At 53.5% G+C, this 23,127-nt stretch overlaps 1 protein-coding gene and 2 long non-coding RNA genes across 6 annotated transcripts in view; 1 reads left to right on the forward strand and 2 right to left on the reverse strand.

The window, feature by feature from the left end:
- Positions 1 to 23,127, reverse strand: part of FSTL4 (follistatin like 4) — a 393,315-nt gene that overhangs the window by 98,908 nt on the left and 271,280 nt on the right. For all 4 annotated transcript variants that reach the window (XM_038552156.1, XM_038552155.1, XM_038552153.1 and 1 more), the window contains 2 exons: positions 19,521 to 19,714; positions 16,296 to 16,419 (listed from right to left, as the gene is read on the reverse strand). In XM_038552156.1, the coding sequence (XP_038408084.1) occupies positions 16,296 to 16,419; positions 19,521 to 19,714 (318 nt within the window). The remainder of the gene's footprint in view (positions 1 to 16,295; positions 16,420 to 19,520; positions 19,715 to 23,127) is intronic.
- LOC119873888 lies at positions 270 to 12,130 on the forward strand. Its single transcript, XR_005366677.1, has 3 exons — positions 270 to 389; positions 8,457 to 8,618; positions 11,656 to 12,130. It is a non-coding gene; the product is annotated as an uncharacterized LOC119873888 (long non-coding RNA).
- On the reverse strand, positions 5,775 to 10,072 carry LOC119873886. The gene is made up of 2 exons (XR_005366674.1): positions 9,535 to 10,072; positions 5,775 to 5,994 (listed from the first exon to the last, which is right to left on the reverse strand). It is a non-coding gene; the product is annotated as an uncharacterized LOC119873886 (long non-coding RNA).

Raw genomic sequence — 23,127 nt, forward strand, 5'->3', positions numbered from 1 at the left:
CCCCTGATGAATACAGGTCTCTGCTGCTCTGTGCTAGCCTCCCTCCATCGTCACCTTCCGCTTCTCCCTCACTTGACTGTGACACAGGGGAGAAACTGGCCATCCTAGGTGGGGGGGCGTTGCCAGGGGTGTTGCCCTCTGTGATGGGATGTCTTTCCCTCCTCCCATATCTGCCTGGGACAGCCCAGCCATTCTTCCCGGAAGACTTCTGGCATCTTTGTGATGAGAGCTGTTACACCCTTCTGTTTCCATGGCGTTCTTCTGGCAAACATCTTACAGCCTTTTGGCCTTGTCTTTGCCCATGTATTCCTTTCTCACTGGAGACTGAACCCCCTGGGGGCAGAGGCCACATCTTACTCAGATCCACCTTGCTGATGTTGCACATAATGGTATGGTGCACTTAACAGATTACAGTGTAGTGTGGACATAGCTTCTGTATATTCTGGGAAACCAAAAATTTCCTGTGATTGGCTTCATTGTGATAATCGCTTTCCTGCAGTAGTCTAGAACCAAGCCCCCAGTGTCTCCGAGGTATGTCTGCTGTCCAGTGAGCTCTTTGTCCTCACCGAAACTGACCTCTCAGCTGCATTTGGCACAACCCACCACTTCCTGACTCACTCTTCTCTTGGCTTCCAGGACATCACACCTGTCTGGTTTCCCTCCCACCTCTCTGGCATCTTCTTCATACTCTTTTGCTGGCTCCCCTCGTCTCACCTCTCCCCACTGGAGACTCTTCAGGCCTCATCTTGGACATTTTTCTCTGCCTACCCTCACCCACTCAGTGACCTCATCCAACCTCATGGCCACCAACAGGTTGAGGACTTCCACCTTTTCATCTCCAGCCTGAACCTCTCACCTGAGCTCAGTCTTGTGTGGCCAGTTCCCTGTTCAATGCTGCCATTTGGCTGTCTGGTGGGCACCCCAACCTCTGTGTGCTCCCACATTAACAGCTGCTCTTCCCCACCTAACCCTACTTCACCCCCAGTTAATGGCAATCCCAGGCTTCCAGTCCTCATGCCAAAACCCCCTCTTTTCTCGTAACACATCCAGCCTATCAGCAAATCTTTTTGGCACAGTCCTTCCATATGCACCTATAAACTGACCACTTTTCACCACTGTCCTGCCCATTGCCTGCATGCTAGCCATGTATGTCTCCTCTGGACTGTTGCAACAGCCTCCTTAACTTGGCTGCTTGCTTCTACCCTTGCCCTGTAAGTCTTTCCTCAGAATAGCAGCCAGAGTGATTCTTTTAAAATATTAAGTCAGATCACGTCATTCCTTAACTTGAAACCATCCCCCAAAGACTTTCTGTTTCACCCAATGTAAAAGACAAGTCCTTATGCTGCTTCTAGGGTCCCCCGGGATCTCTGAGCTCACCTCCTCCTTCCTGAGCCACTTTAGCCGCCATGCCTATTCTTTTTCTTTTTTAAAGATTTTATTTATTTATTCATGAGACACACAGAGGCAGAGACATAGGCAGAGGGAGAGGCAGGCTCCCTGTGGGGACCCCAATGTGGGCTCCATCCCAGGACCCTGGGATCACGACCTGAGCCAAAGGCAGATGCTCAACCACTGAGCCACCCAGGCGTCCCCACCATGTCTGTTCTTACCTGAGGGCCCAGGATGTGTCTTCCCGAGGTGACCTCATGGCTAGTGCACCTGCCTCCCCCTACATCTGATGCAGCAGGCCCCTCTGAGGGGCCCTCCCTGAACTCCTGTATGCCCCTCACTTGCCCCTCATCTTCCTCTAGCTGTTATTCTCAAAATACTTCTCATGTTCTAATCTGTGTTCCTGTTGTGGCTTATCTGCGTCTCTTCCCTGGAGTGAGAGTTTCAGAGAATGAGGATTTTTGACTATTTTGAAACTTGCTGAATCTACACGGCTTGGGGCAGTGTCTGCCAGGGACTATTTGTTGTGTGAATGTGCTCTGCTTCCAGGGCTAAGCACTTTTCATCTGCAGACCCTCCTTGGGGGCTGGCGGTGGTGGGGGTATCATGCAAAGCTAGGCTGTACATTCTACAGTGGCAACCCTGAGGCCACATGGTGGTGGGGAATGAGCCTGCCTGTCTGGACCATGGCAGACTGCCCTCTGCCCGAATCTGTAATTGCCCCCTTTGATGGAAAATATTTTGGAAAAAAAAAAAAAAAAAAGGCTCTATACAGGAGACAAGAGTTCATGCCAAATAGTATCACCAAAAAAACTGTTTTGCACGAATGTGTCCTGTTCCACATGCCAGATCTCAAAAGCACTTTGCAAAACGTATTAATTGATTTTTATAACATCTCTGCCAGACAGAGGAGGAATCAGTCCCCTGAGCAAAGAGAGAAAACTCAGTTTTTGTGATTAAATCAGGCACAAAGATGGAGCAGGGGAGCCTCAGGGTTCCAGGAGTGGCGTTGGGTGCTCAGATCTGTCCTCAACTTAAAGCTTAGACTCAGTTGCATGTGACTTTGTCAGAGATGTGCTGGTTGTGGGGAGGGGCTGTGGCCAGAGTGCCTGGTTTTGAATCCCCAGCCTACTGGCTCCCCATTGGGTGATTTAATCCTTCTGTGCCTCAGCTTTCCCAGGTCTAAAAGGGGGATGAATGGTATTCTTTTCATTAGGAACACTGTAACTAGATACTGATAAATGGGTCAACACTCAATAAACGTTATTAGGAATAGCAGTGTCACAGCAGAGCCACTGACCACAGCCTCTTGCTGCCTGCCCGGTATGTGTGACTCCTGTGTGCCTGACTGGCTGCAGCTCCTTTGTCCACTCAGATCCACAGAAGCTCTGGGACTGGACACATGGAGCCTCAGAAAGTATTTGCCAAATTACTCCCGATTGCACTGGGACTAGGGCTCCTGGAGCCCCACAGCAGTCCTTCACAGACTCTAGAAGCAAGAGTGCTTCTCATGGGCTGGTCTTTGTGGGCTAGGAGGCTGGGGAGTGGGGGTGGGGTGGGGGGGCCCAGCAGTGTCCCCCTTTTCTGGATACACTCCCACTCTCTAACCACCAAGACCAACATTTGCCTCATTTGAGGTGCCACCAGGTCCTGCTGGAATATGTACTGGGGTCAAGTGTCAAGAGTGACATGAGTGGCCATATAGCTTAGCTGGAGCTCTAAAGTCCAATTCTCAGGTCCAGATCCTGGCCTGTAGGTCTGCAGCTTAGAGATGCAGGCAAGTTACTCAGGTGCTTGGTGCCTTTGAGCCTTTTTTGCAGAAAGGGACTAATGATCGTTCGTCCCTCATAGACGGTTGTAAGGATTAATGAACTCACTTAGAGCAGTACTAAGGCACACGGTGAGCACTTAGTAAGCATTGGCTATTAATGCCGTTATTACCCAAGATTAATTATATGGCTTTGGAAGCAAGCTCTACCACACATCATGGGCCCTGTAAGGCTCTGCTTCTGAGCCCTGGTGCCTCTGCAGCACGTGGTGGGTATCCTGCCCACACGTCATGGGAGGGCCTCCCTGTTGTGAGGCCTGAGCTGTTTCCTCAGTAAGCAGCTTAGAGACAAGGTAACAGGGCCAGGCCTGCCATGGTCACCGCCGTCCTCCCAGGGCCTGGCCCAGAAGATGCCTGGAGTGGGCACCGGGCAGGAATGAATACGAGAGCAAACATTTATCTGTTGCTTCAATCTGGGGTATTTCCTTAAACTTATACTTCCTGAGAGCTTCCTAACCTGTTGCTTTTGTGACTTCAAACACCATGGTTGCCACATCTGAAAGTTTCCTCCAGTAAACTAAGACCTGGTGCTGACACATCTGATAGCTGCTGGGGTGTCTTGGCTCGCTTTGGAAGGTTGCTGGCCTCTACAGAGACTGCAGGGGCAGCCTCCTCCTGGCCACCCAGCCTGGGCATGCCCATGCCTCTGAGCATCCCTGTCTGAGTGTTAGGGGCAGGGCCTGGCGTCCAGGAGGCCATCCCTATATATTTGGTGGGCCTGACACCTGGCTGAGGCCCTGTGGCTATGCTATTGTAAGGACCACACTGTCCTCCTGTGATGAAGGCCACCTCCCGTCCCCTGGGTGACCTGGTAGACTGTCTGTTTACAGACATTACAGCGCCTCTGTTCTTCAAAGGGCTGGGCTTGGTGCAGCCAGTTTAATCCAACACAGGCCTTTCCAAGTTGAGCCATCCAGCCTCTGGGCTTGTGAATATTTCATGTGCCCAGCTGCCTAGCCACGGCTGCCCACAGAGGGGCTGGGGCCCGCCTTCTGGAGGCCAGGGATCATGGGCTGGATCTGGGTCTGTGCCCTCACCCCAAAGCCAAGATCAATGCCCTCTCCTTACTTCAAAGGGAAATGGACACATGAGTGCAGAGGCTTAGGCAGGGCTCACATTGTTAGATGACCGCCCCCCGCCCCTACCCGATCCCATATCCATTTAACCCTGGGTCCCTTCACCTCTCCGAAACCACCACTGCCCACGGCCATTCATCAGCAGCACATCCAGCTGCTGTGAGTTCTGCTTCCCCTTCTCAAGGGCTGCTTTTGAACTCCAACCAGGAGGTGCCTGGCAGATGGGGAGGCAGGGAGGCTGGGAGGCCACTGGGAGTCTGGGCATGAGTAATTCAAAGTGGACAGTCAGCCTGTGAATGATGGAGAGCTGACTCTGGGGGCCTGGGAGTCCTGCTCAGCCCACACCTTCATTGTGAACTCAGAACATGCAGGAAGCACACTGACATGGCCTTCCAACGAGGTGCCGCTGATCACCACCTCTCCATCCAGCAGAAGCTGCTGCCACCCTGAAGGCCACAGCTCCAGCACCTGGACAGTCTCCCCTTGTGGTTCCCTCCTGGGCCCTCCTGGCTGGGAACATGGTGTATGCACATTCTTGACTGGCAGCCAGGGGAGGAAGGGGCTCTGCGATGGCGGGGCTGGGAGGTTAAGGCCCCAGGAAACGTGAACAGGACTCTGGACCGTGTAGGGCAGTCTCAGAACGTCTATAGGGCAGACCTGTGCAATTAGGTTAGGGCATACTGGGTGCCTGCAAGGCTCCTTTCAGGTGGGAACCCTGCGGCTCTCTTTCCCAGCCGCTACTTCCCTTACAGCCAACCTCCTTGCTGTGGAACATTCCTATTTCTTTCATCGGAGCTCCATCAGGAAGTGCTGGCACCAATGCCCACCGTCCCGTGGGACACTGATTCTGTACACACCCCATACCTGCAAGTCCTCCGGGGTCCCTGGACAGCCACAGGCACGGTCACAACACGGCAGGAGGCTTGATCCAGCCCACATCTCACATGCACCACATTCCTTCCAGGCGGGGTCGTGGCCCAGGAGACATGACGATCACTGTCTCCAGAGTCTAAGTGACACTGGTCCACTGGGTCAGCAACTCCAGGTGTTAGGGGTCAGCTTGGGAACTTGGTCTTGTTTGACCTCTGGTTCATTTGGGTCCAGCTCTCAACTCACTGCCATTTGTCATGTCTGAGCTGGCTGCAGGTGGCCTCCACAGGCTGTTCCATTCCCCACCGTGCCCTGTGCCCTGTGTGCTGAGTGACAGCGACCTCTCCCCCCCACAGTGGCCCGAAATGGCTGGTGCGTGGAGGGTGCCTCCTGCCAGGGCTCCCTGGCTGTCAGCCGTTAGTGGTGGCGCGTCAGCGAGTTTCCCCGATTGAGGGGTGCTCTGAGCACTCATGAAGGCGCCCCGTGACTCCTGCTTCCTAGCTGTCCTCTCCCTGACTTTGAGCCTGCTGTCAGGCGCCGGCACACTTCTCGGTGCTGCTGCACAGAGGTGGACTTCGGAAGTTGGGACCAATGCAGGGGCTAGATGGGGCTGAATAGAGGAGTCTCTGCAAGTGCATTTATTTGTGACAGCTGGCAAGGGATGGGTGTTTGATGGGGTTTGTGCTGAAGAGGAAAACATCTCTCCATGGGGGACTTGATCACTCGGGAAGCAGGTGGATGCCCGTTCTATGTGATGGGGGGCTCCTTGGGGTTTCCGTCTCTCGGTAGAGCTGGAGCTTGCTGGTCCTGAGGCACTGTCTTTATGGTTGTCTGAAAGGGATGTAGGGGACTGTCTGAGACACCTGCAGCACATGAACTCGGACATGGGGAACCAGACAGAGAATGCAGGTGCTGGGCTGGGCCCTTGGCAGCCGCACAAGGGGAAGGCCATCAGACAGGGTTCAGCCTCACTGATTCCACACCAGGCCCTACCCTCGGTCATAGACCACAGCGGTCTCTCTGGAACCGGGTCTCTCTAGGGGAAGAAATGGAGGGTCCTGGTTAGAGCAGGACATGTAGCCAGGGCCCTAGAGTCAACAGGACTCAGTTTCCCTGGGCCTCAGTTTCCTTACCTGCAGGACTTGGGGGGTGAGGAAGGAGACCTGGCAGGTGCCTGGCACAGCATTTGGCATGTGGCCAGCACTCAGGTCAGGAGTGGCTCTGCCTACAGGGCTTGAGAGCTTTGGGAAGACAGGGGAGCCCAGAGTAGCTACTCGAAAGAGCCACCCACCAGCCTATACCTCCCCCTCTGCCACCTGTGGAGAGGACAGAGTCCTCTGGGTCCAATTTCCACTCCCACCTGGATGTGATTTGCAATCCCGACAAGTGTACAAACAGTTGCTATGCCTGAAGCACCTGTCTGAACATGGCCCGTGCCATCTGGAGGGGAATGGTTCTCCGAGGGCTCAGCTTACGGGCTGCCTGGGGCGGCTCCCACACCAGGCTCCTTCCCACGTTCCCTGGGCAGATCACGAACACGTATGCAGCGGGACAAGGAATGGGATGGTGCTGGGGGTGCTGGCATCCAGGCCGAGGCCCGACATGGGAAACCACTGCCAAGGAGCCCCATGTTTTAGAGAGTGACGGTGGGCCACTGTGTAGGGGTGACCCCTGCTGGAGGTCCTCAGCTCAGCCTCCCCCTCAGCCCCTGGGTTCGTTGGAAAGTCTTTCACAGAGAGAACAAAACTGATTTTCCTTCACGTGCCTCTGCTGAGTCCAGCCCTTGTTCAACAAACTAGTTTGGCCTGTTTGCTTGTCCCAGTATCAACCTGGCACCCTCGGGTCTGAGGACGGCAGGAGCTGTCCCAGGCAGAGGCCAACGTCTGAGGCCCCCAGTGATCTACCAAATCCTGGGGGAGCTGACATGGAACTCAGGGCTTTGAGCAGATGGTTGTCAGGAGGCTTGCCTCCTACCCAGAATTGGAACCTATGCTCCTCCGTCAGTGGGCAGCACCTCCCGCCTTCCCAAATCACTGCAGAGAGTGCTTAAATCTCCGTCCTCCTGTTGGCCTTGGGCCTCCTTAACAGAGTCCAGCCTGGGAGCACTGGGGAGGGGGGGAGGCTTGTCAGATGCCAGTGTCATAAGGGGATCTGAGGGTGGCTTTGTACTCTCGGGGGGAAAGCTAGCTCTTGGGCAGAAACAAGTTCCACCAGGAGAGCGTGAGTGGAATGGAGCACGGGGTGGGGCTGTCCAGGCTGAGGGGGTGACTGCAGATTACGTGGCGCCTTTCTGCCAACCTAGCGATCCAGCAAACCCAATACCTCTGTGGAGCTAACCGAGGGTGGGTAATAAGATGACCTCCAGCACTGAAGGGAATCCCCGGCTTGCTGTTCTTCATTCTCAACTGTTACAACCACTCTACCTTTTCTCTTTATTACCAGTAAAAAACATCCATCACGGCCCTTAATAAGCACCTACTATACACCAGGCTGAACATCTACCTTACGGAAAGCTCCAAGCTTCTCCCTCTCTGCCCCCCCCCCCCCAACTGGAACAAAATGCCCCAGGCAACAACAACCTTGCCCCTCAGAGGCAGCCTCCTTTGTGTCTCCTTCCCTCTTTTCTGCCTCCTGGGTTTGTGGCTGCCCCGATCCTTCTGCTGCAATCTTCACGAAGCCACTCTTGGTGCTCTGACCTCTGCCCATATTTCAACTGTCTACCATCTTCCCTGCCCTCAGCCTGGGGGGAGAGCCTGACGGGGGCTGGGCCCTGGGCCAGGGCAAGGTGCCCTCAGCCTTTGGGGCTGGAGGGTTGCCGAGTCACAGTCACGATAAGGCAAGGACCAGTGAGCCACCTTGGAACACTGAGGGCCCCCCAGTGCTAGGGAGGTAACACCTGCCACCCAGGCCACCCCCACACTGAGACTCCAGTGGGACTGACAGGCCCGGAAGGCGGAGGGCCTGTCAAGTTCAGCCTTGCCCTCTGGGCTCTTGCCTGGAGCCGGGGGAAGTAGCCTCGGCCTCAAGGGGCCCTTTTGAGATCTGGGCTCTGGGCTGCTCTGCCATTCACATCCCAAGGTTTCTCAGCACTCAGTGCCAGGGAGCAAGCTTGGAAATCCGTAATGTGACCTTCAGTGCTTAATTGCACGTTGAAGTCCTTTGAAGTCCTCACAAAAGCTTTGCAGAAACATTGAGATTTACGAGGACAATATGGTGCTATCCTGGTAAGAAGCTGACATTTAAATTGTTCTCATTTTATATCTTTGTAATGAAATTCTTTGTTTCCTCTGCAGCCATTTCTGAGTATTTGCTAACATTCAGAGAGCTCTCCATACCATGCAACATCTCAAGTTTCTCTGGAGCGCTTAATGTCAGGCCGGGCTGTGTGACAGGAGATCAGAGCCTGACCTGCAGACCTGCTGGGAATTCTTACTCGGGGAAAACCCAGGAACAAGGTATACAGCTATCCTGCCCCTGCCTCTCCCTCCAAGCAGAGGGTTTAAAAAAAAAAAATCACCAAAGCATCATATTTTAATGAGTTTTCTTTGCAATTTGTATATAATAGATTTTCAATAACAACCTGTAATTAGTTCATTTTCTACTATTCAATTGCTCTGCACCGAGGCCATTGACAGCTTCCAGCTGGGATCTTTAAAAATGGAAAGTGCTTGAAGACTCAGCTCCAGACAATGCTGGAAACTGCAGGCTGATAATGCAGCTGTAAGGAGCAAACCAGTGAGGATGGAGATGGGCAAGAGGCAGGAACTGGCGCCAGCACACAGCAGTGCTGGCTCAGAACCGACCCTTCTAGAGTGTGATGAGGGGCGGGATGGCCCCACCCCAGAGCCCTGGTGTATGCACAGGGGTCCCTGTTTGGCAGCCCAGCTCCCCAGTGATCCTCACCGAACATCACCCCCACTCCAGGGGCCGCCAATGGCTTTTCCGGCACAGCTGGGGCAGAGAGGTGTGAGCGCGCCCTCAACTGCGTTTGTGCCCTCAGCAGAGGAGAGCAGCCTGGAAGGACAGAGCTCGGGCACTGGGGAGGCTCCACACACAGCAGCCTTGCTTGCTTTCCTGTCCATCATCAGTGGAGACTGGAAGCCTCCAGTGGTGAGAGCAGCTTCTGAGGCTAAGTGCAGCCCTCCAGCTGGACACCCGGGGCCCGGCCCGGGGACTTCCCTGGGCCTGTACATCTGCAGACCCCCGGAAGGCTGGCTGTGGGCTGGGAGAGGCCGGCGCGGATCCAAGCGAGGTGGGCTTGCTCCTGCCCCAGCCTCTCCCTCCCAGTGCCGCCCCGGCAGCCATCGGCCCCGACAGCCTCCTCTGGCACCCCCGGCCCAGTGCCCCTTCAGGGCTGCACGCGTTACCCACCTGTCCGGCCACCTCTCTCTTCGTCCTCTGCCTGGTTATCTCCAACGTGGCGTTCAGGCCTCAGCTCCCATGTCCCTTCCTAACCTCTCGCTGGAAAGCAGGTCCTCCCAGCAAGCCCCGCACCCAGTTATTCTCTGCCCCAGCTCCCACTTTGTTTCCATGGTTGTCTGTCTGCCAACGTGGTTGTCTGTCTGTAAGCTCCTGGTGGGCAGGGTCTGCCGGCTGGGCTCACAACTCTGGCCCCTGCCAGAGAGCTGCTCTGGGCCTCTTTCCTGATCTTCTCCCTTCCTACCACTCTCAGCCTCTGGTTCTGAACCTGTCCTCATGCGTGGTCTTGCTTCCCTGGCCTGGTGCCTCTGAACTGTACTGGTCAGCTGGCCTGCTCTGCTCTGGCACTAACCTGATCGGGGAGTGGGGCTCTCCGTGTTCAGTGGTTTTGCTCAAGAGGCCTGCCCTCCTACCCTGCCAGGGCCCAGCTTTGGAGGGGGTCCTCCAGGGGCCAGGCTCTCCAGTTTTCCAGAGGGCATCCTGTGTCATCCTCTGTGGGTGTCGCCTTTGCCATTGTGATGTGGCCTCAGGTGGGAGGGAGGGGGCCCTGGGGGCCCAGCAGGGGTTGTGCTGGGTGGGTGTGTTTCAGGTTCTGGAAGCTCCACTCAGAGGAAGCACAACCCCATATTCAATGCTAAGGAATTTTCCTAAGGTGCACTGATATGCACAGAGATGGCAAAGCCAGCCTCCTGGTGGGATGGCAGGAGCCCGAGGGCCTGTGCCTGGTCCTTTCACAGCCAGGGGTGGGGCGGGGCTGGGGCTGGGCTGTGGGCCACTGCGGAGCTGAGCTGCGGCACAGAGCAGGAGCCCTTATCTCCACACACAGTTGTCAGAGGTAGAGGCAATTAAGCAGCGGGCAGGTGGCCTAACAGCCTAACAGAACACTTATCCTGAGGAGGGCTGAATGGCCAATTAGTGGCCCTGGGAGCAGGATGTGAGCTTTATGTGGCAAGGAGCTTTTATCTTCATTAAGGAAGCATTAGGCCAATGTGGGCATCGGGGCTTACCTCGAACCCCAGTCACTCACCCAGGTGATCAGGGTTGTCTGGGCTGCTAAGGAAGCCACCAGGGTACCCTTGCTGGTCTGCTCCAACTTGGCTGGTGCTCCCCCACCAGGGGTCCTGCCTGTGGGACTCCAACAAGGCACTTCCTCTGCTCCCCCTGGAGATGGGCAAAGACCCTCTGGGACCTCTGGGGGACAGTCACACTGTGTTTGGACCTCTCTGCTTGCCACATGTATTTCTCCTCATACTTCATCCCCTCACTGAACGCACATGTGCCAAGGGTCTCCTGGGTGCCAGACCCCACTCTAGGCATGAGCACACGTTAAGCAAACAGCCTTTGGGATCGTGGAGCGTCTGCACTAATAGGGGCAGGATAACAATGACAGGGCACAGGGTACTGGGCTGAGATCTGGGGGCTGTGGGAACACATGCAAAAATTTTCATGTCTGTCACTGACCTCCCCTGTTCATGATCACTTAGCACTTACCATATGCAAGGTATCACTCTAATTGTCTTACGTTATTATCTCATTTAATCCTGAGTATGCTTCTGTTGTGGTTTTTATGCCACTTTATAGATGAGGAATTTGAAGTTCAGCTTTAGTGCTGGTAAAGAACTATCCAAGGTCACATAGCTAGTAAGTGGCAGAATGAGGATCTGGACCAGGTTTGATACTTAACCATCAGGCCACAGCCTTGTTATCGTGTAGAGGTGAACCTGAGGATGTGACCACGCAGAAGAAGATGTGCGGGGCTCTGTGGAAGGAAGAGAAATCAAGGATGACTTCCTAGAGGGGGAGACCACTGAGCTGGGACTTGAAATTTAGGGAAACCCATTGTAGGGACAGCGAGATTCTCCTTACTAGAGAATGCTGATGAGTTGTCAAGTACGTTTAAATGCATGAGAAATCTCTGGAATTAGGCATTTGGGCTTGAGCATGGTTCTGCTACCTGCTGGCTGTGTGACTGTGGGTTAGCTACTTAAATGTTCTGAATTCCTATCTCTTCTGTAAAATTGGGTCATAATACTTAGTGCTGACGCATGATTAATGTTAGGTGTTGTTTTACAGGACTCAATATCAAGAGGTCCACTATCAACTTAAGTCCTAGTAATAAGCAGAATGATTCAGATGGTACCCTGACTTCAGCTTCAGGTGCACATAGCGAGCTCATATGGAATCCTCTTTGGAAGCCCTCTCTCTACGCCTGAGGTGAAGAGAAAGCACCATCCCCTCTGTCCTTGGAGTGGCGGGGAGACTCCCAGTACTGCTTGTGTCCTAATTTTCAATTCCTCCTTTGGCTGCTCCAATTTAACTGTTTTATACCTCTGAGTAAATGAGGGACCAAAGATAGTGAATCAGATTTTTGGACACGTGATTTGCAAGTCTTCTGTGAGGCAACCAGTTTCTCCCTTGGGGGTTAAGGGTGTCATGACAGCTGGGGCGTCTGGGTGGCTCATTTGGTAAAGTATCTGCCTTCAGCTCAGGTCATGGTCCCAGGGTCTTGGGATCAAGCCCCTTGCTGGGCTCCCTGCTCAGCAGGAGTCTGCTTCTTTCTCTCCTGTTGCCCCCTCCCCCCGCTCATGCTCTCTTATGCTCTCTTTCTCTCTCTCAAATAAATAAACAAAATCTTTAAAAAAAAAAAAAAAAGGGTGTCATGACAGCAATGGTCTGGGCCTCCACCAGCACTGGGACCGGAGCACAGGGATCAGTTGCTCTCCAAACTCAAGAATGGAAGACATAAAGTTTTTGATAGACTCCATGCTCTCTACATTTTGCTACTCACAAGAATTCAGGAACCAACGGAAGAGGATAAAGCAGCATCCTCGCTATCTGAACGGAGTCTGAACTCATCTCATACAGATAAGGAGCCGGATAGGCTGGATGCTGTTTAGGTTTAGCGCTGTCTCAGCTCGGGGGTGAGGGGTGTGGGGCGAAGGCGGGGGAGGGGTGCTTGGGGGCCGCCTGAGATAGTGGGTCCGGCATGGTGTCTGGCCTGTGGCTGGCATTCCTCATTCCAGAGGATAAAGACATGGAAGGTTAGGTGTGCCTTCCTTCCATTTTGCAGCAGTGATGGCAGAAACGCAGCTATAAATTCGCCAGGTGACCGTTCCATCTGTTTCACAGAGTTGCCCTGGATACAGACATATTGCCGTAATCAGATGAAATCACCGTTCCCTGCCTGCGTGTCTGGAGCCGAGGGAGGGTGTCCTGCTCCCACACAGGCGGCTCCCCACGGCTCTCTGGCCGCAGGTTCTCCTCCCGGACATGACGCATCTGTGGTCTCAGAACATGAACCCGTGAAGCCTTTCATCCCACACTGCTCGCTGCACAAACCCTTCCTTCCCGTCCAACACATTGCTCTCACAGGATTAATTAAAAGGACAAGTATCTTTCTAAAAAGCAGAAGAAACTTCTAATGAATTTAAAGTGAGAGAAAAATCCTCTTTCAGGAAACATGTTTTCCCCACGATCCCAACCCAAACATTCAGAAAAGTGCAAAAACATGCATTATTGAAAAGCTTTTTGAACGAGCAACTTTTAGATTAATTTATTGTGATGAATGGACAGGGCCGGTGCGCATCTTTCTGGCCAAGGACCCTGGAGCCTGGGCCTCTGCCTCCCAGCAAGGAGCAGTGGTTCTGCTGCCCCTGTGTGTGCAGGTGGAGGGGAGGGTGGAGGACATGTACTCAGAGGGCCCTGTGTCCTTAGTTCTGAGATCCGGAATGCCAAAAGCCACTTGGAGAGAATGTTTAGGTGATAGATGGAAGCCCCCCTCCTATGTCACTCCTGTCACTATACAGAGATGCAGGTGATGGGGAGACTTAGCTCCATGTGACAGTTGGACAGAAGCGACTCCCATGGCTGAGGGACCTGTCCTCTGCACCCCTGCCTGGAGAGGGGTCATCTGTTCTGCACAGACAGGAGGAGGGTGCAGCCCCACCACAAACCAACTCAGCTGAGTACAACAGCCACCAACCTGGGGTTTCCGGCAATGCCCTCAGCCAGCTGCAGACAATGCAAACACTGGTCCAGCCTGAGCTAAGCCAGCTGCATGAGAAGACATGATTTAGGAGACCCTCTTCCCCTAATACCAAAAACTTAATACAACCCACTTCTCAGGGAAAAGTCCTCCAAACCCATCCTTCCATAGAGTGGCCAAGTCTTGCCAGGAGTCACCCCAAAGACCCTGTCCTGCTTGGTACCCAAGGACACCAGCAAAAAAAAAAAAAAAAACAATTTCAAAGTCTCAGCCTTTGCCAGCCCATCAGCTCTGGTGTTTTAAAATTAAATCCAAAATGTTCTGCCGAAATGTTTGAGATATTACTCTCTGAGTTTTAGTGAGGTTTCCTTAATGTCCATTGATTTCTGGGTAATAAGTTGTACCTATATGTCTCATTTCAATTACCTATTTAACATTTACTGAACCATAAATCCATTCCCAGAGCTATGGGAATTCAGCATAGAGTTCCTATGACTTTGAAAAACCATTGACACCACATGCTTTGAGTGGCCACATGTCAGGCCTTTAAGGCTGGGTGAACTCATTTTGTGGCTTCCTTAATGGCTGTGAGTTTACATTTTATTGCATATCTATTTTTTTGGGTTGGGTTGTGATGAATGGTTTGGCTGCCTGGTTCAAAACAAGTCCAAGGCGACGGCAGAATTCAATTTGCTTTAAAAAATGATGATTATAAAGCTTTTCAAATAATAATCCAGGAAGGAAGGAAACAGATACCACCTCACTCTGCATGGCCAGAGGCGAAGCAATGACTTCCCTCCTCTCCCACGGGTAGCTCACGTTTATAATGATCTTCATTAGAGAGGCCAGAGAGTCCTCTTTCGTCATGGGCAACTAGGACACTCCATTTCCTCGAGGATAAAGCCAGCAGTTTGCTGTTTGGCCTGGATTGATTCCCAGGAACAGGACTCATGGAGCAGAGGCTTCTGCGGTGCCGGGTACCAGGATTGAGCTAAGCAGTACCATGTTCTGCTTAGTGATGTCATCATGAGACATCTAAATAGTGATGCCTGGTGCAGCCTGCAAGTCCTCGAAGTCCAGCCTTGGCCCCTAGCTCCTAAAATGTGCTGACCTTTCCTTTCCTAGCATCTTTTGCAAAGAGGCCTGAAGCTAGAAAGCATCGCTGGGAATATCTTAGAGCTGTCCTCAGGACATTGGTTGCTGCTTTCCTGACATGGAGAGCTGCTCTCCCTGTCATCTGCCCTGACATCTCCTCTTTTCTTGTTCACGTTCTATGGGATTAGAGTCCTCAGGGGGTCTCCATTTGGGAAAGTGGAGAGAATACTGCAGGAGGCAGTGGTGAGGACAGAAGGGAGGGTCTTGTCCAGGGATGTGCAGGTCAATGCCTAATGACTGGCTCTCCAGAGGAAAAAACATCCCCGCCCCTTGCAGCATTGGTGTGGTATACATTTCTGCAGTGGAAATATTCCTACCATGGCTGGTTTAAAGCTATCAGTTGTTTAACTACAAAATTCCTGAAAATCTAATAATTGGTTCTCGTGAGCTAGGTCTAGGGAACTGCTGATACTGCCACACATTCTAAAACTTTGAGATTTATTTCAAGGCATAAATTACTCTATCCACAATACAAATACCTCCCACAGCAGGTGAAGCCTACCAGTCATTTACACCTTATTATGAAATACTATACGTCGATACAAGTGTCAGGAGCAGGCAGGGAGGAGGAGGACGGGGAGCCTAGCTAGTCACAGGATATCAAGCAGAGCCCTGTAATTGGGGTTAGACTTTGAGCCTTGGCAACAGGGATGCTGTGAACCAGAAAGGCACCTGCCACCACCATCCCATGTCAAGCTCATGGACACTTCCCACAGGGAAGAGTCACATTCCTTTCTCTCCTCCTGTCATATGAGGACCTCTGCCTCCTACCACAAGAGCCCTTCCTGCCAATGAGTCAGGAGGCCTCCTTCCCAGGCCTGGTGAATGTTTGCAATAATAGCACCAAAGGGATGTCAACGCGGAGCAGGAATACTTTTCCGAAAAGCAGAACTCCTGGTAGAGGTTGGGGTTGGGGGAGAGGATGCCGCGATCTGTGGTTCAGAATCCTCACCGCACCCTGAGGCTTTCATATTTACTCCCTACATTCCAGGGCCTGCTGTGGGGAGCAGTGAGCTTGCTGGTCCCGTCCAACGATGCCCCACGCAGGAACACCAATGACCTGCTTTAAGCCAAGGCCGAGTGTTATTTGACATAACAGGTCTTCCTCTCTTTGGGCCCAAGAGTGTCCCCTCTCTTGTCTCACGTTTGGGCCTGGCAGTGCCATCCCCTCTGCTCACTCCTGAACTATGTGAGCTCTCTGCTGAAGCTCCCTACTCCTGCCTGGCCAAGCCTCCAGAACCCTCCTGCAGGATTTGCCCCTGGTGCGGCCAGGCTGCAGTCCGGAGAAAACCCTAAGAGCCACTCCTTCCAGGCACAGTCATAGACTCCCCCAGACACAGTTCACCATCCAGGGCTTCTCTAACCATACCAAGGAGAGCCTTTCTCCAAAAGGAACAGAGCAAGCGCTCCCTCTTCCCACCCATGCTCCTTTTGCCCTTTTCTTAAAGCTCAGGCTTGTTGCAAAACAAATGCAAACTGCTTTCATGTATAAAAGAAACAACTCAAGGGTGACTGCAGAGCCCTGCAGCCCAGAGGCTGATTGCACATGGACCCTGCCCTGGGGCTGACTTACGGAAGGCTGTGTAGAGCTCGTGGAGGGCCAGGGAGCCGTCATTGTTGTAGTCATCAAATCGGAGGAGGTCGCTGGGCGAGCACCCCAGGAAGTCCTCCTCCAGGTCCTGCTCCTTCAGCACGTGCTGTGGGTGGGGAAAGGGATGAGGTCAGAGCAGGGAGTGAGCGCAGGGCTGTGGGTCTGGCTGGGAGATGGCTCAGGTCAAGAGTGGCTGCAGTTGCCGCCTGAGAGGGGGGGTGAGGGCTCCTGTGATAGCTCCACGGGCCATGGGGAGCACCCCACACTCTGCTTTTTTCTTGCCTGTCTCTCTCTCATTCTAGAGATAAGGCTCATAGAGGGCAAGGAGTTTCCCAAGGTCACCCAGTGGTGGGGGCAGAGTCAGGGCGAGTGTTCAGGCGTTTTCCTCTCCATCTGGGTGGACGGACCCCCAGACAGTCTCAGGCCTGGTCCTTGGAGATCCTGGTCTACCCTTTTCTGCCACAGATGGGAAAACAGAGAAGAGAGGGGCTTGATCAGATCAACTCAGCAAAGAAAGAGCGGCTGAGTTCCCAGAGCATGGGAATCAAGGGCTCACGGTTCCCAGCTGTGTAGGGCGGCGAGGTCACTGGTGCATCAATGATGCCTGGCTGCCTTCCCTTGCGCCTCCCCAAAACCATCCCTCCCAGATCTCAGGACAGCACCTCGGAGCCACAGCACCCTTCCCCCCAGAAAGGGGGCGGCTGCCATCCTATGACTTGGCCTGAGTCCCTGGCCTCTGGCTGCCCTTGGGATTCCGGCATGGTGCTGTGCATGTGTCCTTAGGAACTTTTCTCTGCATGTGGCCTCCTCAGCACCATGGGCCACAGGCCAAAAGGTGATCCGTGTGGAAATTCCAGGCACCCTCTCTCAGCTGGAGCCAGAGGCTGGGGTGTCTGGAACTCAAGCCGTGCAAGGAAAGCGCTCAGGATGAAATCTCAGAAGAAAGGAAATGATTTCACTTTATTGGGGGGGGGGGGGGGCAGGGGAGGCCGGAGACATTTTCTCTTTATTTAACAGTCTCAGCTTGGCCTGCTATATTAAAGGCAATTTAATGTGATAACATTAAAAAAAAATGACCCTTCACCCAGCAAGTAAGTGTTCAATAAAAGGGAGATGAACCATAGCGCTGGAAATCAATCTTCCAAAGATGGAAATTTCCCCTTGTCTATTTCTGCATTGGAAATTGATTGACTTTTCAGAGGACCCACAAGTTTTTCCCTGACGCCTTTGATTCAGTGTCAAGGAAAGACCCACTTTAGCTGGGCTCCGCTTGGCAGTTTTATGAAATGGACTTTAAATACATTAAATTTCAAAGAGGAAATCATAGCTCAATTACCACGCTTGTTAACGGCTTCAGGTGCCCCGGGGCACTTCCCCGCCAGGTTAGAGCGACATGCCCAGGAAGGTTCTGTTTACTTGTCAGCCACCTGGGAGCCACGCAGGGTTGGGGGTGGCGGGAGCCCACAGGTGCTTCTATCTGAGACAAGCCAAAGCTGCCTGTTCCTGCACAGCCTCTAGCATGGGGAACTGCTAGATGGTTCTTCTTTCAGGTAACTGTAACCGATGGGACCTGGGCTTTTTCCCTGAGTGGCTGGGGTACTCTGTGGGTGGCTGGGTCTGCTCCTTGGGGTCGTAGCCACAGCTAGGAGCCGAGAACCCCTGCAGCTGGTGGCACGATAGCTGAGAGGGCTGGGGTGATGTGAGCCTGGGAGGCTGTGGGCAGCAGGCCTCCTGGAAGGCAGGCTCGGGATGGACTGGCATGTGTTGCCCAGTGTGGATGAGCAGGGCAGGATCTGCAAGTGCCTTAGGATCTGCGGTTCCCAGCTCACACTGCTAAGCGGGCTCCGGGCTGGCTGCAGTAGAGGGCCTTGTGTGGCAAAGCCTCCAGGTGACTGCTCTGTACTCAGGTTTTGTGAGTACTTTCTGGCCTCACAGACCTTGAGAGGACAGGGTGGAGGCTTCTGGTGGGAGCCATGCTGCCCCAGGAGACTCCTATGCTGTGAGGACAACAGGTGCACATGCATCAGCCCACCTGTGTCTGGCCTGAGCACTGTCATGTGCTTGGCAGTGAACACAATGCAGGAGAGGTGCCTCATTTCTCAGAGCTTGGGTTTCCTCATCTAAAAGTAACTGTGAAGTGGAGATAATGGTAGTACTTCCTACGGCAGAGGATGGCTGTAAGGTTTGAGGGGGAAATAATAACAGAGATAATGACGGTGGCATTGACTCTGAGGCTATGCCACGTGCCGGGCACCATGTGGAACACCCCACATGCCTTGGCTCCTTAAGCCGGCCCACTGACCCTGTGAGGGTCACAGACAAGAAGTGGAGGCACAGTGAGGGGAGGTTGGCTCCCAGCACCCACTAGCTAGTAAATGCCGGAGTGGGGGCTTGAGCTCAGGAAGCTTGGCCAGAAAGCCCTTGTGGCCTACCTGGCCTGTCTGCCATCAGCGTCCTACAGGCCCTCCCTGCAGCTGGCAGGGGCTGGTGCCCCAGGATTCCTCCTTCTTCACTTTCTGCTGTAGAAGATAACTGCTCCAGCACCCCACCCCCCACCCCCCAGGGCTGGAGTCAGGGACACGTGTGCCGTGCTTGCGGAGGAAGGCAAACCACAGGGTCCGATCCAAGTCTAGTGCTCAAATGGAAGCACACAGCTTGGGAGTAGACACAGGGTTTCCTGCAAGCAGGCAGGCTGGGCATTGGTTTGTTGATATCTAGACCCCAAAGAATGGCAAGATCTCTGGGGAGAAGACTTGGGGTTGCCCAGGTGATGGCCCCCGAGGTGCTTAGGGGAAGCCAGACCTACTGGCTTTCAACGTTCCTGCTAAGGAAAGCAGACGACTCAAGGAAGAGAAGATTAAATTCCTAACGAGAACATCAGAGACTTGCCCCTCTGAAGTGCGTCTCTTGCCAGCTAGCTGAGAGTGCTTCAAAGCTTGTTTGTAAATATTGGCTGAAGGTGGCTGGTGGGAAAAAGACGTTGACGTCCGTTTGTTTCTAAGATATTCCCAGAGGCTGTGAACACAAGCTCTGTGACTCCCCGGGGAAGGGCTGCTCTTGCAGGAGAGAGGCCCCCTTAGTGTCCCATTAACGAGACAGTTACAAATGATTCTGCTCACAGGGATCTCCCTGGTTCTCTCCATCTATAACGCCCAATGGAAAACCGGGCTCCTTCACGATTCAGTTTTCAGCGAATGCTGCACCCACCTGAGCCAGTTCAGAGCTGCTGAGTTGGCCGTCCCCATCTGCATCCAAGTCTGTAAACAGAGATTCCACCAGGAGGCGCTTCTGGGAGGCAGGGTCTTGTCTGCTGTCCCCATCTGGGAGTGGCCGCTGACGGGTCTGGAGGGCCAGAAGGACATTCTTCAGGCGGGCATAGTCAGCCACGGTGCATGGGTCATCTGGAAGAGACCATGAGGTTACTGCAGCAAGGCTCCTCCCTTACTGTGGAGAGAATGTTACCCAACCCTCTCACAGAGAGTTCTTGGGCATTTACTGTGGGTCATGGGGGGAGCACGTGGGGTAGATGGGGCTGGTCTGTCCGTCTGCCTGCCAATCCATCCTCTCGATGTTTACTAAGCACTGAATACAGCTTCACAGGATACACATGCTGGAAGGAGCCACTTTGCTTAGCCCACAAATATTTATTGAGCACCTACTACATGCCAGACATAAGAGCAGCTGCAGTGGGGAAGCTGGCCCAGGGGAATTCACAGTGGCAGCCCACAGCAGCTTTAGGAAAGCCGGCCCCAATTCCATTCTGTAATAGCTCGTCTTTGCCTTAATCCCACCTTAAAGGCTGCTTTTGAATACTTGGCCTCATAGATTAGGGAATTTGAGTTAACAGGACTAATAAGCCCTGCTTGAGTTAATTAAGTACATTCCCAGAGCTGGTTTACTTCAAAACAAACATGTGTACACAAGTCTATGACCAAGAAACAAAAAGAAGCTTTAAGAAATTAAAACCGAAGCACACAGCCTGTGACTCCTTGGTCTTTTATCTCAGGCGTGCTTGCCCAACAGCATCAGAACCACTCAGCGTTTTGGCAAATGAGGCCCGTGATGCACAGTGACATGATGTAGTTTATCTCGCTGGTGACGGGCCAACTGGGGTGAACGCCACACAGGGCTCGGCTCAGAGCTGAGGCTGCGGGGCTATTGGCAGAACAGGGTAGTCCCTCCAGGCCTGCTTTCCTACCTCCTAAGGGACGGAGGGAGCGTTTTGGCACTGGGCTTTGCTATGTCCGGGGCATGGGCGTGGGCTGGTCCATCCCATTGGAGGCCACTGTGCAGCTGGTGGCTCTGCTGGGAAGGGACTGTCGGGTCCAGGGCTCTTCCCTTTAAGTCCAAGTCCAGTGTAGGGCACTAGGTAATAGCTCAGGGTTGGGGAGTCAAGATAAAGCAGTGCTGGAAAGCACTGGCTCTGGAGTCCACTGAGTTTGAGTCCTGGCTTTGCTGATACCCGAATGGGTACCTTGGACGTGGTGCCTCGGTGATTTCATCTGTGAGGTGGGGATGACAGTGTCCTCCCCCTGGGGCTCTTGGGAAAGTTAAATGAAACACCCACATAAAGGGCTCAGTGCTGCCTTGGCACTGAGTCAGGGCCTGTAAAATGATAGCTACTCTCCCCCTCCTCGTTACTGAAGCCACATTTGCTGAGGAGCAACACACAAGGAAGGTATTTGGTGTGGAAAGGCTGATGGGGCATTTGTCTGTCTGTCTCCCTCCCTTCCTCCCTCCCTTGACAAGCCTGGACAGCCCAACCACTTTTTCGTGTGCTTGTTTGTGTTTCTAGATTTTCTTCTAATTTGGGGTCAATTGATTCTCGTCACAAACAGATGCCTGTTACCATTTTCTGCTGCATGTTTATTTAGAAAAAAATCAATTGTTGTGTTCAATATAATCAAATTTATTTGCTCCCTGGGAGTCTCCATGCTCTGACAAGAATGGCTCTCCCATCTCCCTAATGTGGCTGGTATCCCTCTTTGGTCTGGTAGGATGCCCATTCCTGGGAGCTCTTAGGGTCCCCAGTTGATGATTTGGATCCTCAAGCCCATAGAGGCTCACAGTGTGAACAGCAGTGGCCCTGTCCCATTACAAACTCACTCCTGCCCTGGGGGAGGTGTGATGGCCTGTGGGCCTTTTCTTCTTCCCGGTCTGGATAAAAGTCTGTTTGGGGCAAGGGAATTAGTTTTGTCCCAACCATACCCCCCACCCCCAGGCCCCAGCCCCCAGCAGGCTGAAACGTAGGCCTGGCAAATGGACCAGAAGTCAGGACACGGTACATGAGCAGTGTGGATGGTGGAGGGAGGTTCCTGGGTAGAGCATGTGCAGGGACCAGGCACAGCTGGGCCCCCGGAGGGCTGCACGAGGCTAAGGAGGATGGGCCAATGCACCTCATTCCTCCTGGTCCCTCCCACCTTCCTCACAGACAGCAGTGGGGCTCAGATCTGCTGGGAGCTTCCTACTGCCCTGGGCAGGGCCCCCACACCGGCAGGCCAGCGAGGCCCAGGGGGTGGGTCCCACCATCTGGGTCCCATCAGGTGCAGCCAACGCTCCAGGCTCTGCTCCTGCTACATCCCGAGAGTTCCCTGTGAGTTCAGGCTTCTCCACCCCGGCACTGCCCAACGCACACCTCCTGCTCAGGAAGGTATGCATGTGTCTATGAATCAACCTGGAGACAAGGTGTCAGGAAGGGTCCGTTCCCTGGACCCCCAGTCTTGCCCCCTGCTAGGGTCCTCCCTGGCCATGAAGCTCCCACCCTCTGCCACCATTCACTTCCAGGGTCTGTGCCAGATGCCTGCGGCATGCTGGGACCCAACGGAGCTTCCAGTCTTGGGCATCAGAGGTGCCCACGGAGGGGGAGCTCGGGAGGCTGGGGTGAAGGTAGCCTCCCTTGGGGAGCACTGTCCAGTGTGGGCCCTGAGGGACGAAGGACAGGCAGGGTAGATGACACCAGGCATCAGGGAGGATACAGGCAGAAGCAGGCAGCACGGCGTCTGGAGAAAACTGATGTGGAGGCCGAGTGAGTTGAGGAGGAAGGGAATCCTAAATTCTTCTTTGTCCTAGAAGCAGTTGCACTTTACATGAATCTCAGCCTCAAATAATGAAACCATTGGCTCAATGTTCCTGAGCCCCTCTTGTGTCCCTGTGGCTTTGGGGAGTCACGAACACCAGGTGCCATATCTGCACCCACAGAGCTGGCCATTTTAGATGAGTCCCAACCCTCTTGCTGAGACACCCTTTGATGCTTCATTTCCAGCAAGGATGGTCCTCGGGCAATCCCCACCCTGGGCAGGCCTTGGTTTCCAGGATGCTGAGCCGCCTAGCAAGGCCCATAAAAGTCCCACTTGTATTTTTTTCCTTCCCGCCCCCTGGTGTCATCATGGGAGCAGACGACTGTGGCTCACTGAGAGGAGCCGTGGGCGTTTGTGGATCTGCTAGACCTGGCCTTCAGCTAAAAGCTGTTCATGCTGCTGCCAGTTTTAAACAGTTGTCTTATTAGGAAAGAAATATGTGTCCATCAAAGAATGCTTGGAAAGTACAGATGAATATAAAGAAAGAAAAGACATCATTCAAATCCCTCTCCCAGTGGTGGGAAGGAAGTTAAGCAGGACGCTCCGTGCAGGAGATTCTAAGCCCAGGAGCCAAATGAGCTGAGCCCCTGGCTGGCCCTGGTTCACCTCACAGGGTTTTCCCTTACTCAGCTTGGATAAGAGAGGGTCAGTATCCCAGGGTTGGGTTCTTATCTTTAGCTAGGTCATCCCTGACCCTCACCCAGCAAGCCCACACAGGGGACACAAAGAGGTGGGGG

This window comes from Canis lupus, chromosome 11 (assembly GCF_011100685.1).
Source record: "Canis lupus familiaris isolate Mischka breed German Shepherd chromosome 11, alternate assembly UU_Cfam_GSD_1.0, whole genome shotgun sequence".
NCBI lineage: Eukaryota > Metazoa > Chordata > Mammalia > Carnivora > Canidae > Canis > Canis lupus.